The following is a 15,643-nucleotide window of genomic DNA, read 5'->3' as shown; positions in this document are numbered from 1 at the left end:
TACCGCCAAGGAGAGCAGCCCGACGGCAGCTGCCCGCTTCGCCCCGCGCTGAACGCTCTCTGCCGCCGGCACCACGGCCGCCCCGGCCCTCCCTCGCCTGCCGGCCCGCCCCCGTATCCCCTCCACCTCAACTCCTCTCACCTCTCCGCGCTCACGGGCTCCGCTCAGCCCTCACTCCAGCAGCCGGCTGCGGCCGCGTCCCCGCGGAGCCCGCATCCCACTCCAGGGCCGCCCCCCCCCCACCTCACACCCCACCCCGCGCACCGCCCCGGCGCGGCCGCGTCCCCCTCCCCGACACCACCGCCGCTCCCCGCCCAAAGCGACCTCCCCTTCTCCCGAGCCCCGCCGCTTCCCCCGCGGAACCCCCCCGGGTAGCAGCAAGGCCGCGAGCAGGAGGTGGGAGGGGTTCCCCGGTGTAACAGTTCGCTGGGAAGAGGACTTTCTTTTAAAGTTGGGGGAAAAAAGGGGCAAAGCCTTTGGATGCGTTCCCGGTGCTCCTTTGCAGCGCCCGACACGGCTGCTGATTGCGGTGCCGTTTGGGGCACCGCGCGTATCGATGCGAACCGTTTAAACGCGAAAATTGGTGCTTCACGGAGAGCACCGGCTGGATGCAAAATGCGGGAATGTAAAATGAGGAATCTGAGGTTTGAAGTGTCTGATGGCACAGCTGGTATGGCAAATACAGCCATCACACGTCTTGTCAGAAGCAAATATTCCCCAAATCCGGACGGCAACATTGCTTTTGAAAGATGTCGTTCCATATAAATGCCTTTAACGCCTGGCAGAAAATCCTTATGAACATGTTGACAAAGGCAATAACCCAGCTTATTTGATTAGTGTCCGCGTAATCTGAATACTGGCCTGTACAGGGAAAAGAAACGTCAGCTCCGTAATGCTTTTGAAAGAACGGATTTGCGCTACAATTAACGAGTAATCTCACACCGATCCTGAGTCACGCTCCACGCGCAGCGCGGGGACTGGAGCCGGAGCTGCGCTCCTCGGGCTGGTCCCAGAGAGGCGGGAGCGGCTCCACCGACCTCAAAAGAGCACCTTCTGGCTGTGGTCAGGGAACCGAGCTGAGCCATTCCAATTGCGGCCCCTGTCTCTGGCGCTCCTACTTTTGCAGCTTTTATTGAACCAACAGCTATGTGGGACTCAGGAAAGGGGCTGAGTGGATCTCTGTACCCTGCAGAGCGATGCTCTGCGGGTGCAGATCCTCCAAGGGGAGCATCGGGAGGGTGCTGGGAAAATGGTTCTTCACCAGAAGGCGGTGGGCATGGAACATGCTGTGTAGTGGTCACGGTGCCAAGTGCCGGAGTTCAGGGAGCGACTGGACAACACTCTCAGTCTCAGCTCTGAATTTTGTGCAATTGGGTGTGGAGCCGGGAGTTGAACTCGATGATCCTCGTGGGTCCCTTTCCAACTCGAGATACTCTGTGATTCTATGATTCTACGATCTGGGGTCGGGCCTTGCAGCAGAGCGAGTCAGTGGCGGCCCTAGATGAGGGACAATGCGCATTATCGGAAAACAGCCAAGGTCATATTTTTCTTTGTAACTTGCTTGGAAGCCTGCTATGGTATTTTACGAAACAACCCGAATCTGAAATGGAATCTGGAAGCCCGATACTCTGTAAGGGGATGTGGGGAGCGCTGCACTGTCAGGAGGTGCCCCGGGACCGAACTGCGGCACAGCCGGAGCGTGATGGAGGTGGGGGGCGGGGGGAAAGAGGGGGAAAAGATTTCTGCTGCCCGGAGGCTGCTTGCTCATTTTTGGTGAATGTCACCAGAGAGGATGTGGGTTTCTTGTATTTCTCCGTGATCTAAGTAATCGCTGGAGCTGAGCTGGCCAGCGCACAAAAGTTTTAAAGCAGTAAGCTCGAGCCATGCGTCCAGCTGGCAGCTGTGCGTAATCCCAGCTGGACAAGCGGCTGAAACCTTGCGGACCCCTTCTCTCGTGAAGTTCCCCACCACTGCCGCGGTCGGATGTGCCTGCACAGCCCAGGAACGGGGAAGGGAAAGAGAGATGCTCAGTCTCTCTCCGCTGAGCAATCTTTATTTTGGACCCGTGGGAAACGGCCAACGGCGCACAAAGCACGCGGGTGCTGCGGGGGGAGCTGAGGCTGGGAGAGGGCTACGCGTCCACCCATGTACATGCGGGGAGGGGAGAGGGGGGCAAGGGTAAGGCCTGGGGTCGCTTTGTGCCATCCCAGAGCGCGCGTCCCCTCGGATGCCGACTGTTCGCGGGGAGGAGAGGGTACTTTTTGCTCCTAAAAACGGCTGTACAGTGCGAGGCGCGGCCGAAGCCCCCCTCCCCCCTCGGCCCCATCAAAGCGACGGGTGTTCTGGGGCAGGACCGGCGGGGCAGCGTGCCAGTACCCCACGGGGGGTCTGATTCCCTCGACCTTGAATCGTGTTCAAAGACATAGGGAGAAATGTCATGGTCCCGGGTCCATCATGCAAAGTGACTCTGCGCTCATCCCTCCCTGTGGCTCTTTCCATTAATTAGAGCTGCAGTGGCAGTGGGGGAGGGAAGAGCGGCTGGAAGGCAGCGGTTATGCAAAGTTTGGAGTCAGCATCCAAATGGGCCGGGGCGATTCTTGGGGGCAGAGCTTTGTAACCGGGCGGGTGGGGTTATGCCGCCGTAAGAAGCACTATTAAGAGATTTTCGTTTCATCACCCTCATTGCCTGCAGGGTATAGTTGCAACTAAGTCAAACTTTTCACCACAGAGACGAAGGAACGTGCTGTTACACGAGAGAGTCGTGAAAACCTGTCTACCTCTGCCCCCCAGCAATCACCACTACAATTGCACTCCGCAACTCAATTTTGCACGTGTGCCCTATCCGCGTCCTTCTCCTCCTCGGTTTCTCACAGCTTTTTGCAATGATGATGCTCATCACTCCCACTACCACTTATTCCACACCGCTCCACCTATGCAGCCCCTCTGCCGCTCGTCCCGGGGGCATGCTGGAAGTAGACCCCCACCTCGTGACCGCGGGGGGGGGGGGGGGAGGGGCGGCAGCGGCGGGGCCGGAGCGCAGCTCTCTCTCTTCCTCCCCTCGCTGCCCCGCTCGCCGCAGCCTTTCCACGCTCGGCATCCCGGAACAGGAAAGTCCCGGTTCAGCTTTCCCCCATAAGATCCTGTCTCCCCCCGCGGCTCCCCTCCCTCTGCCCCTTCCTGCCTCTGGCCTTGCGGAGGGAGCCGCTGCGCTCCGTGCGGAGCCGGAGCCGCAGCCGAGCTCGGGGCGGGTGGTGGGTCGCGGGTCGCTCGGACGGGGCTCCGGGGACCCTGCGGCCGGGCTCAGCCCCCAGCCAGCCACCGGCCTTGAGCCGCAGCCCGGTGCCCGCGGGCACTCTACAGCCTTGAGCCGAGATCCTGAAGTTAGCGGTTTGGTGGTGTGGGTGTTGTGTTGATTTGGTTGGTTTTTTTTTTTTCCTGTTTTGTTTTGTTTTTTTCTTCTTCTCTCTCCTCCCTCGGCTCTTCTCAAGAGACAGACAGGGAGGGGGGGAGGGGAGGAGAGGGGAGGGGGGAAGGAGGAAGAATTAAGGAAGGGAAAAAATGGCGAGTGGCAGGAGCAGCGTGGAGAGAGCGGCACTTCTGTGCTGCTTCTTGCTGGCGAGTGGGAGCCTGAGCTGCTGCGCCCGGCCCGAGGAGGAGGAAGAACACGAAGAGCAGCGCTCCTGTCACGGCGCCTTTGATCTCTACTTCATTCTGGATAAGTAAGTGACAGTCACGTTTAAAAATGGTTATTCACCCTCCGCTGCCTCCGTGTTGCTTCCTCCCCCTCTCTCAGTGCTTTCCTCGTCTCCCGCAGAGCCGAGCACCGCGTGCAGGGCAAGGGTCCTTGCTTTTGTTCCCCCAGACGCAAGCGTTTCCCAGCCGGAGCCTTTAGGGGAGATTCGCACTTCACCACGGGTTAGGCACGGGCAGACCTGGGGAATCGGGGCACCCTCCGGTTGCGGGGCGCGGGCTGTGAGAGCTGAGGCTGAGCGGGGGTGAGCGGTTCTTCCCGCATCCCCTGGTGCTGAGGCTGCAGAGAGGTGCGGGAATGGCACCTGCGGGAATCGGCCATAACAGGGCTGTCCGTGCAGGTCTGCCTACAGCTAAGTTGTGGGTGCAGGTATGCAGTGATTGCCTTTTTTACGTGATCACTGTAAGATTTCATAGATCTTGCTTCTGACCGACTTCTTTGGAGCTGTCTAAACCTGTGTTTGAGTTGTTATATATATTAAAATATGCTGGCAAACACTTTCCTGTAATACCATGTGGTTCTAATTTAGATATGGCCTGAGGGTCTGGGTAAGCTCACATCCATGGACACGTTGTGACAAGTAGGATGAAGCCTGCGTGTGTAGGTGCACCCACAGGTGGTTCTCAAATAGTGTGAACTCATTTGCTCAGTGCACTGCTTTGGCTGAACAGCCAGGAGTTAAAATACAGGAGGTAACTGTTGGACTTATGCACACTGTGCTACCCAGTGCCTCCTGGGTTATAGGTGGGATGTGGTGCTATGAAATCCTGAAGCCTCTTCTTTGTGGACTCTTGCCCATAAGCAAGGTTTGCACTGTGCCAGTTCCCAGGTGGGAGAACTGTTAGACCCATCAGGTCTCCTGCACTGCCTGCGTGGGGCAAATGCCACTGCCACTCAGGAGCCAGTATGTCCCTGTCTTCAAAAAGAAAAAGGTATAGTTAGTCAGGATTCAGTTTTCAGAGCTAAATGATGTCGAGACCAAAGGCATTTTGACTTTGTGGAAGATGCATTAGTACGTGTCTAGTGGTTTTGGTGTTTTGTTTGTTTGTTTTATGGGTTCTCTTGGTGGCATGGGATATGTTCTGCAGAGTGATTTCCTTGTCTAAACCATCCTTGTGTGCTCCCAATTATCAGCATGCTGCATTCCTGTTTCTCTTCAAAAGATCAGAGAGCACTTTACTGAGGTGGTTACTGTTATTGGTCATCTTCTATTCGGGGAAATCATGGCAAAGGACAAAAGGGTTTGCTTAGAGTTACTGACAAATCTAGCAGCAGAAAGCTGGTTGTGTAAGCAAGCTCCTCCTCCTTTGTGTTGTGGACAGAAAAGCGTATATTTTCTTTTAGCAGACTACAGGTCTTGCATGTTGGCTCAGGCACTGCATGTCCTGCTCCACTGCAGATTGGACCAAATAGAGCAAAAGTCATGCATTTATGTTCCAGTGGGAAGATTCTCTTTTACTTCAGTTGCAGATTGAGTCTTTATAGCCTTCAAGAGGTTGAAAGAGAAACCAATTGGCAAAAAGCTGCAGTAAAAGTTTTTTGGGCCCTTGGTTTTAGAAACCATCCTCACTCCTAGGAACTAGTGGCAAAGGCAACAGCAAAGCTGCTTTTAATGAGATTGCCTTACAGTCCATATGGGTAACATTGGCGTGCCAGATCTTTGGAGCTATAGGTCCTTTGTGGCTTTCGTGCTTTGACAGAATGCACGTGGTGCTGAGAGGGGGGTGTACATGCTGGCTGGGGGTGTGTTTAGATGCAGATGTGGCATATTGTGGCATATGGCTCAACATGAGGACTTGGGTTGGACTTGGTGACCCTTATGGGTCCCTTCCAACTTGGGATATTCTGTGAATCCATTAAGAACATTTCTGGAGTCAGGGAGGGTTGTCTGAGTGGGTGGATCTTGGACCTTGGGAAAGTTCTTTAGAAAGGAACTGGTTATTGATCTGTGCTGAGAAGAGCCGGGGTGTTCCTGGTAGGGAGGAGGCAGGACACCAGCTGTTAGCAGCTGGCCAAATCTGGAAATGCGGTGGACAGAAATTTTGACCCACACTGATACGCATCGGCAAAGAATCCTGGCTCCAATTTCTAATGGGAGAGTCCCCAGAAAAACCAATCCATGTCCACCAGCGGGTATCCTCACTTGTCCTGAGCATTGTATCCCTTCATTAGTACCTTGCCATTGTGGAACGAGGTGCATTCAGTTTTAATTAGCTGTCTAACAACGGGATTGAAGAATTGACTCTGAAGACTCCAGGATTTAATCCTGTGGAACACTCTTCAGCTGATTGACAAATTGTGTCTGTGAAGTCAGCCTGTGTGAACCAAAATGACTTTAAATCTGCTTTGCTTTGCTTTCTCATGGAAAGATGTAATCTCACATCTCTAGGACGTAAAATCCCTTCTCCTTGTGCATGTAAGCACTGCATTTTACTGCAATTACTTTATTGGGTCATGATTTTCTTTTCCATTCTGCCAGGCAGAGTCTGTGAGGACCTAGTCCTGCAGGCAATAACCTTCAGAAGAGAAAGATCATCTGCTAGTGAAGTTATTGGTATAATATACGTGGTGCCAATTAGAGAAGAGTAAAAACAACTGAGCTCTTACAGTTTTTTCATTCCAGAAGTTGATTGCAGGCTCTATGGGATAGGCAAGATCAGAGTGGATCTAAGTGGAACTAAGCCTTTGGTGTCTGAGAAACTGTCATGGTGAAAAGAAAATGCAGCATGTGTGGGAAGGAGACCTGCTACCATCCTCCTTAGGGTTGTCTGACTATGTCAGAGCCACATTAGATCACCTTTCTCTCTGCAAATGCTCTAACGAGCAAGTCTCTTGAAGCTGCAAGAACTGCACATTTGCTGGCTGCAGTCTTGTGCAGTCTGTATGCTGTACCCCTGAGTTAGGCAGGCCTGATCTTATTTGGAGGTGCTGTGGAAGACTTAGAAGTATTGAACAGAAGCAGCAGAAATTTTTCTGTTTGCAGCAAGTCGATCTCTCTGCATGAGGCACAGCAATGCATCGCGCCACTGGTGCGCTCACTTCTCCTATGGCAGTAGTAAGATCGAGTCATGTGGTATCATAGATCTCATGTTCATCTTTAAACAAGCACAGCTAATAAGTTAAAAGAAACAAATACATGGGTAGTGGAGTACTTCTCACTTGCTTTTGTTGCTCCAAATGCTTAAGCTGTCCAAGTGCACAAAGATCTTATTCTCATTCCAAACCCAAACTGCTGAGGATATGCTGCTTGACTGCTCTGGTCTTGTAGAGACATCCTCATGCTTGAGTATGTAAACATGCTTCCCTTTCATCCCTGCCTTGCTGGTAACATCCAGCTGTTGTTTGTAATCAGACTGAAACACACTTGCACCGCAAAAAGGATGACTGACCTCTAGTGTTTTCTGACTATAGCAGTGCCTAATGACATCACTATGCTTGTTAATTAGTGCAACAAATATAAGTTCTATATTAAAAGGGTTTCCAACTATCCTATATCTTCTCCTGGCGATGGCTGACATGACAGATCTGAGCAGCGGAGCTCTCTGTGCTCTATATTTATCAAATACGAATGAATATATTTGGTTAGTTTTTGACCATAGGCAGGATGGAAAATGGAGTGGGATGGGCAAGGGAGAATGTGAGATTCTCAAAAGCATTTTCTCATTCTTTTTTTTTTTTCCTGTTATGTTTGTAAAAGTATTGTTTGGATTTTGAGGAAGATTGAGCTGTGCTGCATTGAGAAAATATTTCTTCTCTTATTTTTTTGCCCTCTACAACATGGACCATGGCAATGCAAGCACCTTGGGGCCCTGGCTGCCTTTTTTTCAGAGCAGTGATTCTAACTTTTTTGGAAGCTGATCTAGCTATCCTTTTCCTCTTCCCCCTGAACTTATGGGTAGTTCCACTTCATGGCACTCCCATCTCTCAGGTCCACAACAATATTGCTTTTCACATCAGTTTTGCTGCTTCTCCTGTGCTTGGCAGCAGCTTTAGTGAAGGCATCAGTGCAGTGTGGCCACTTGAGCCTTCTTCTCCCTTGTAATCTGTTTTGCAGCTGCCTCCCTTTACCCTTGCTGAGCCACTCTTGAGAGGTGAGCCCCACTGGCAGGGAAATGGTGTTGAAAAGCACAACCTCTGCCAGTTAGATGGGAAACTAACTAACAGCAGCCCTATCTCATCCTATTCTATGTGATTTGTTTACTGATATATATATTTACATATATATATATATATTTATCATCTCAGCACTCCTGTTTTTTCATGAGGGCTGTCAGGAGGGAATGGAGTTGATGCCTCCTAAAATTTGAGGCAAGCCAGAAATACATGATCAGAAAAAAAGGCATTTCAGTAGCTGCTATTCTGGACCCATTTTTCAATTATTTTAAGGCAAACACGGTTTGCCTTAGCATTGATAATTTCCAGATAATCTTTTTATTTTTTCTTTCATTAAATATGCTTTAAATAAAGCAAGCAAGGAGAAGAGTTTGGTAAATACGTTTTGTTTCCCTCCTCCCATGCTCCCAAGAAAGCAGTTTCCTTGCCAAGTTTTTGAATGAATTTAGCACTCATGAAAGTAATGAATTATGAGTACTGGTGAGAGTGGATAGTTCTGGGCTCAGGCTCTCACAATCTGCTTTTGGTAAGCAAGGACATCTGCCTATTGCAACCAGAATTCAGTGTATTATGTGAACTGATGCAGGTAAATGAAGTTGAGAGCCCACACTGAATAAAAGTTTTAGCTTTGTTTCTTAGACTTTGTTCATTGCTATACACATGTATTTTAAAATGGCTGTGTCTAGGGTCTATCTCTTTTCCTTTTCTGTCTGACTCTTCCCCTTTGTAACATAACCTCATCATCTACATGGTACCTCTTGTGGGTTCCAATTGCCTACAAGCAATATTCTTTATAGTTTTTAAAACATAATCTGTTGGTATTTTGCGTTTGCATCTTCCTTTGTTGTGGTTATGTTGCAGGCAGTGCTGGGATTTCCTTACAACCAGGTGTAATTATGTGGAATATTCCAAAGGAAATTTTTATTCAGCTCCAGACATACCTATGTTATTGGAACCAGGTTTTATTTGTTTGCATTTTGTCTGATGTCATTTTGCCAGATTTGTCTTTTGGAAAGGAAGAAAAATTTAGGGAACCCAACTCCTCCCCCCTCCCCCACCCCAAGAAGAAAAAAAATCTTTATAAAACCCAAAACAAAGCTAATGGGTAATGGTTATTTGGGTTAAAACGTGTACGCTTAACAGGAAGAAGCCATGGCAGCTTGTCATTTGCAGTCTATTTATGCATGTAACTAAATCTGATTTATTTGGGGCTTGAGCTGAGGAAACAAACCGTAACATTCCCCCTGACCTGCGGTTTCAGTTTGTGTGTGGTCACTGATGGAGAATTTTATTACTTTTGTAATGAAGCTCGCAGGCCAAATGCTGGCATGCAATCTGTTCTGAGTTGTTACAATGTGTCGTAGCACCAAACCTCTTAATCTCAAATAGACAATGAGTGAGTTCTTGCAGCTCCAGAGATGTGCCTCCACACCCTCAGTTCTCTCTTGCGTCTTGCTATGAGTGCTGTGTCTTGATTGGGATTCAGGGCTCTACTACGCTTCCCAGGCTGTGTTAATAGGATTGGGACGTGAAGAGCAGTTCTTCCAGGCATGGGGCTGCTGAGAGCAGTGCTGGAGCTTTGCTGGGAGATCTGATGTGGTCAGATGCAACCTGGGCCTGGCCTGTGAGCTGCATTTTGGGACTTGCTCTTCTGGTGGCACGAGAGCTGTAACACTAGGGGGCAGAGCTCTTGGATCAGGTGGATTACTGTAGGAGCAATGGGATGGTTTACACAAGTCAGTAATGCTGCTGTAGATTCTGTCAGTAGTTTTATAGGAAAAAAAGCTATGTATAAAATTAATTGTTTTGGTCATAAAAACCTATTGGATTCAAATGCTTTGAGTCCTGTTCTTGGTGTACTGATTGAAAACTAAGAAATCTCTTTTCCCAGCCGCTTCACCTCTTTCCCTTCCCTGCTCTGGTGCTTGTCTTGTCCATTACTGCTGTAAGTACTTTGCAGTGAGTCTTGGAGTGGCTGTCTTTGCCAGTGTTCCTAATTACCTTTGGAGTGGATAATATAAACTAGACCTTCCTAGCATGGGTGAGTCACTCACTGAAGGTCCCTTCCACGCTTGCAAGAAGCATTGCTTGAGGGAGCAAGGTCCTTGCCACTCTGAATGCTTTGCTGGCTCTCAAGAAGGGAGCCAAGTGATGGATGAACATGTGTGTGCATGTCTGAAGCCACAATAAGCTAGGTGCCCCAGGGTTTGCTTTTATTGCAGAGCCATTATTAGCCATATGCAAGAATTCTCCTGCTGTCTGTGATGTGGTTGCAGCCACAAAGAGCTCTCTCCCAATAACAGCAAACTGCCTTGTTTCTGAGCAGTAGGCCATACACAGGTTCACTACTAGCTCAAGAGGATATTTAGGGACAAGCAGACTCGATTGCTACTGTGTTCCCTTGACACCGTGCTCAAACTGATCCCAGAGTCAGTAATAATGAGCTTGTTTGTTGCTCTAGGATCTCTGAAATAGCTGTCACCAGTTAATTGGGCCTCGGAGCCTGCTAGGGCAGAGGGCTGCAACTGCAGCCGGCTCACGCTATGCTGCCTCAACCAGCAGCAAGGGAAAGATCTGACTCTGACACACTCACTGTGTTCTTCAGACTGACATAGAGCTCTGCTAAACTGCAAAGAGTTGCTCCAAAACAAGCAGGAGTTGAATTGAGCACTGCAATCGCATCACTTCCTTCCACCCCCAGAAATACTTGCTGGCCTCCTTTTCCCCTCCCATCCAGCAGTAGCAATGTGAAATTTAGGAAAACGGCAGCAGGAGCAGCAGCTGCTCCTCAGGGCCGTGAGGCAGAGAGCGCATTCTTTCCTATGTTGTGGTTTGCTGACTCCTTTCTTTGTCTTGTGTGTAATGGGAACTGCGCTCAGGGAGTGCGCTCCCAGAAATGACTCCTGTGGATTTTCTGCTTTGTTTGGGCCAGTTCTGTAGGTATGAACCCTGGGGAATTCTGCTGTTTTGCTGGCCTCCAGTGAGCCACCAGCAGAGGCAGCCCCTGACACACATTATGCACAGCAGCTGTTTGTTGCTCTGTGTTTGCCTCTGCCACCAGAACTAGAGGCCTGAGGCTTGATCTTCCTTCCCGGTTCTGGATGACCCACAAGCCTCCTGTAAGCTGCAGGCCAGTGCCTATGGAAGTATCAGTGCTTTGCAGAGCAGTGTGCTGTGTGGGGCTCCTGGCTCCATCACTGCCCCATATCCTTTCTGTACAGTGCTGGTCCCTGCTTTGTTTATTCTCTCCTCGTTATTCAGAAGTCTTCATAGTTTCTCTGAAATCTTATACACAAATGTATCACTTGGTGACCAATCAAGCCACCCAATGAATCTATTCATGGTTTTTTGCTGATGGTATTTTGAGACGTGTCACTTTCTTCTCAGGATCTTAGTGGCATCTGTATGCTGATTAACAGGAGATTTTTCCTCAGTTATCATAGGATTCTAAGGGAATCAACAAAAACACTGAAACTACTGTAAAAAGGCTGTGAGGGTGTCCGGGAATAATTTGTGGTGTAGAACATCACTGGAAAACCTTATATTTTTCTCCAGGCTCAGGATCTTGGTGAGGTACTGGCACAGGCTGCCCATGGTGGTGGAGGAGTCACTGTCCCTGGAGGTGTTCAAGAAACATGGAGATGTGGCACTGAAGGATGTGGTTAGTTGAATTGGAAGATATTAGTGGTCTTTTCCAGCCTTCATGATTCTATGAACTGGGGAGCTGAAAATGAATGTGACTTTCAAGCATTGGATATGGTTTAAAAAAAAAAAAAAAAAAAAAAAAAAGAGAGAGAGAGATGAGTGTGCTTGAATTGTCTCACAAATTCTCACTTGCCATGGAGAACCATGGTAAAAACTTCCTAATGCCATCCAGTTATGCAGCACAGTACGTTAATTTATGCTGCCATTACAATTCTATTGTTTTAAAGCTAAAATCCAAAAAGCAGTGAAATGACTTTGTATTTTCAGTAGTGTTAGGTTGCTTCTGCTTCTGGCAGTGGTGGAGTACTATTTAATTGCTGTGATGAGCTCAGTACGTAGCTTAACAAACATAATGTTGTCATAACTCTATGATGGCATACTTCCAAGGAGGACTAGCCCATGACGGAGGCATCACTACATTTTCAGAGGTAGGCATTTGTAGAATCATTACAGCCACTTTTGGTTACTCTGTGTCCCTGGTTGTCCCCTTTCTAAGCACAGGCATTTCATTTGCATGCAAATGTATAATATTATGGTTATTTGAGCATTTGCATTTCAAGTCTTCACATTTTTCCACCATCATGACTTTATGACTTCCCTAAATATTCAGTATTTGACTTGCTGTTTTACTGAACTGTTCTTTGCCTAAGGATTAGGTATTTCTTAGAGGGGAAGAAATAAAAGCACCTAAATAAATAAAGACCCTTCAGTCCTAAGAAGGTACTGGAAGTGACTGTTTGTTGCCATTATGAAGAAAATACATTGGTACTTTGTTTTCCTGGATTGCATCATTGCTTTTGCAACCAGCAGCAGAAAGCTGATACCTCAAAACTGACTGTGTTTTATGAATAAGAGACTGGCTACTCTGTGTAAAAGAAGTAACCATGCTGGAATTTGCAGGAGTGAGGCTTAACTGGGAGGCCTGGCAAAGAATGAAACTGGAAAGGGTCAACTTGTGGTGTAAAGACAGAATTTAAAATAGTAATACAAACTGAGATCTATGAATGCATAGATCTTGCTGCTTTGAATCTTGCATAGATACAAGGAAAATCTGTTGAAATTCAACCAAATTAGTGATTTAGTCTGGGACTTGCAGAAGAACCCTGGGGGATTGTAGGTGCTAGACTGCCTTGGTTCCCTTCTGAAAAAGCAGTTGTTTAAGCACATGCCTTGCATAGACATGGATTATTTTTCTATTTTTAGGAGAAAAAAAAAGTCTCATTTGCTAGTGGTGTAATCTTTTTCTTGCACTTTCCACCAATACAGGGACATGGCTCATCTATCGTGCAGCACCTATAAATCACAGAATTGTAGGGCTCGGAAGGGACCTCCAAAGATAGAGTCCAATCCCCCTGCCAAAGCAGGTTCCCTACATCAGGTTACACAAGTGGGTGGAATGGAAGTATGCAGATCAGTCCTTGCCTTGAGCAGTCTTGGGGCATTGTTGACCCTTCCTCACTTGCAGGCAGCTTAATTTCTTCATTCTTTGTTGACAATGTTATTCTGTGAATGGCTTGCCATTCTTCAGTAGAGCAGTGTCAAGGCACACGTGCAGGCTTATTCCAGCGACAGCGACAGCACTTCAGTGGCCCTCGTCCCATTTTTTGCTCTCCTCCACCCTTCCAGCACTGCCACACATTGCACTGACTTCTCCACTGGTGAAAGGAGGTAGAAATGTCTGGCACAGGATTGCTTGGAAAGCCCATAGCACAACTACAGTTGTTTTCACTTTCATACATTTATACAGCAAAATGTCTAACGGCTGTTAGAGTATGTCTAAGGCTTTTTACTTCTTCAGTAGTTACATTTCAGAAGCATCTTAGTTCTTCTTTCTAAACTACTGTGATCCTTCTTGATATGCTGCTACTTTATTTCTCTGCCCCTCTCTACCTGTGCCCAAGATACCTTATACAGGCATTTGCCTGGCAATCAAGGTGAATTAGCTATTTGCTTGGTCCTATGAGAGCTTTTCAAATCACTGACTTCTCATGCTTTTTAGCCTTTTAAGTGGCTTGAAAGTGTATGACCTAGATTCACATGCAGCAAATCAGCTATCATTTACTGTAGATTTGCTGCATGCTGGGCTCTGTTTGAGGTCTGAGTTCCACAAGACCGTTGTGGTCCCCAAGAACCTAAGTCTAAACTGAGAAAAGCCAGGGATTGAATAATGAAGTTTTATTGATTGGGAATGAAAATACAAACATAATACAATAATTGCCCAACTTTTCATGGGAAGTCTGTAACAGAGCCAGGGATCGGATCACTAAAATACTCGTCCAGTGTGTTAGCTATTAGAGTTGCCTTTCCCCTCTGAATTACTTCAAATGTTTTCTCTTTTGAAACAAACTGTAATTCATGGAAACATTCTCTCACGTGTTCTGGGAGGGTGGATGATCAGTACAAACTTTCCTTGTGGCTGCAACAGCCCAGCTATGCTCTAAGAAAGTAAATAATCTATTAGCAGATGATTTAGCAACATCAATAAAATGAATTAAACTAAAAATATGTAATAAAAGAAACAGCAGCAGAGCAAAGAATACTTAGCGAGCTTGTCTTGAAATTGTATTTCTCCTTGTGTTTGGGTCTGTGAGCATTGTCATTACTGTTTATTTATAGCTTCCAGCACAGCTGCTGTAGAAGCCCCTCCAGCACTAGATGCCTCATCTCCATGCACCTCTGTCCAGGTTGTCCCTCACTACCCTGGAGTGTCCCACTCTTTATATTGATACAAGAAATATCACTGTGAGATGAATGTAATTGATTCTGGTTTGTGCACAGGTCAGGAAGTGTCAGAAATCATTGGACGGAGATTTACTCTTTTGTGGAAAGCCTGGCTGAGAAGTTCATAAGGTAATTTTTTTTAGACGGTATTCGAACTTTGTTGTATATATATATATATATATATGCATACACACATTTGTGTGTGTTATTTCCCATTCCCTGCTTAATCTGATGAAGCAATAGGTGTGAGATTTAAATCTGACTTGTTTTTCTGTTTCAGTCCAATGCTGCGCATGTCTTTCATCGTTTTTTCTTCACGAGGCACCACAATCATGAAATTAACAGAAAACAGGCAAGTACTTCCCATCCTTCAACCAAAAGCACCTTCTATCCCTCAAGCAGTGAGCGTTCCACAAAACCAGGATCCACAGCTCTGTCTCAGCCCTTGGTGTCGCATCCACTGAAATCCTTCCACTGCTTGAAGGTGCAGCAGATCTAGAAGGTCTTCTGCCCTTTTCGGTCTTATAAGAAAAATGCAGCATTGGGGTTCCTGTTCTTAAAACATTTCAGAAAGGAACTGTGCTTCCAGTCCGGAGTTTCTATACGTTGCCCTCAATGTCCCTAGCTACCCAAATAAGGCAGTTTTTATGTAAGAGCTCTCAGATCCTGAGCTGAGGGTCAGAAGAGTATGAGAAAGTCCCGTGGTCATTTCCAAAATAGTTCAAAACTCTGAGCTTGACATCAGCAGCAATGACACTGGGTGGTGCTGGAGCACTACCTGCCAGACTATTGCACCCCTGCCTTTGTGCAGCAGCTGTGCCACGAGTGCCTTACCACTGTACAGCTGGGTGGTAGGTTTTTAAAGGGAGTTTTTGCCAGAGCAAAATTCTTGTTGCTACCTTCACAACCACGTCCTCGGGCCTCTGTTTTTCATTGAGAAGTCAGAGCTCAAGGCTTTTTATCGTTCCCAGGGAAAATTGTGCTTTGCAAGTTGGGAGGTAAACAAGAGCCCAGTAGCAGAATGTTGAATGTGGTACAAAAATATTTTCTGTCCTCAACTGGATCTCCATCTGTACTTTCTCAGCTCATTTTATTCTTGAAAGGAGTATAATTGCTCTTTTTGCTCTAAGGATGTCCCTCATTCCAGCTCCTTACTTTACCTTCACATCTTCATCCTGTTTGTCCTATAATTGTGTCTGTGGATCTTTCAGAAATCAGGACAGTTAATACTAATTTCCCTGAGTGATGCTCTTGGCCTCCATGTGTTTCTTTGTGAAGCAATAAGCTGTGCATCAGGAATCGTGGTGTCCAAGTTGTACCTGGGAACAGTCTGTGCCTGAGAAAGGTTGATGG

At 47.5% G+C, this 15,643-nt stretch overlaps 1 protein-coding gene across 1 annotated transcript in view; it reads left to right on the top strand.

Moving 5' to 3' along the window:
• Positions 1 to 3,538: 3,538 nt before the first annotated feature.
• Positions 3,539 to 15,643, top strand: part of ANTXRL (ANTXR like) — a gene marked incomplete at its 3' end in the record, with an annotated part of 46,798 nt that continues 34,693 nt past the window's right edge. Inside the window, exons 1-3 of the mRNA XM_079536447.1 lie at positions 3,539 to 3,719; positions 14,348 to 14,419; positions 14,571 to 14,642. Coding sequence (XP_079392573.1) covers positions 3,559 to 3,719; positions 14,348 to 14,419; positions 14,571 to 14,642 — 305 coding nt within the window. The 5' untranslated portion in view covers positions 3,539 to 3,558. The remainder of the gene's footprint in view (positions 3,720 to 14,347; positions 14,420 to 14,570; positions 14,643 to 15,643) is intronic.

The sequence above is a fragment of the Tetrao urogallus genome, assembly GCF_951394365.1.
Source record: "Tetrao urogallus genome assembly, chromosome: 5".
Taxonomy (NCBI): Eukaryota; Metazoa; Chordata; class Aves; order Galliformes; family Phasianidae; genus Tetrao; species Tetrao urogallus.
Note: the sequence above shows the minus strand (reverse complement) of the source record. Positions and strands in the feature narration are given on the sequence as shown.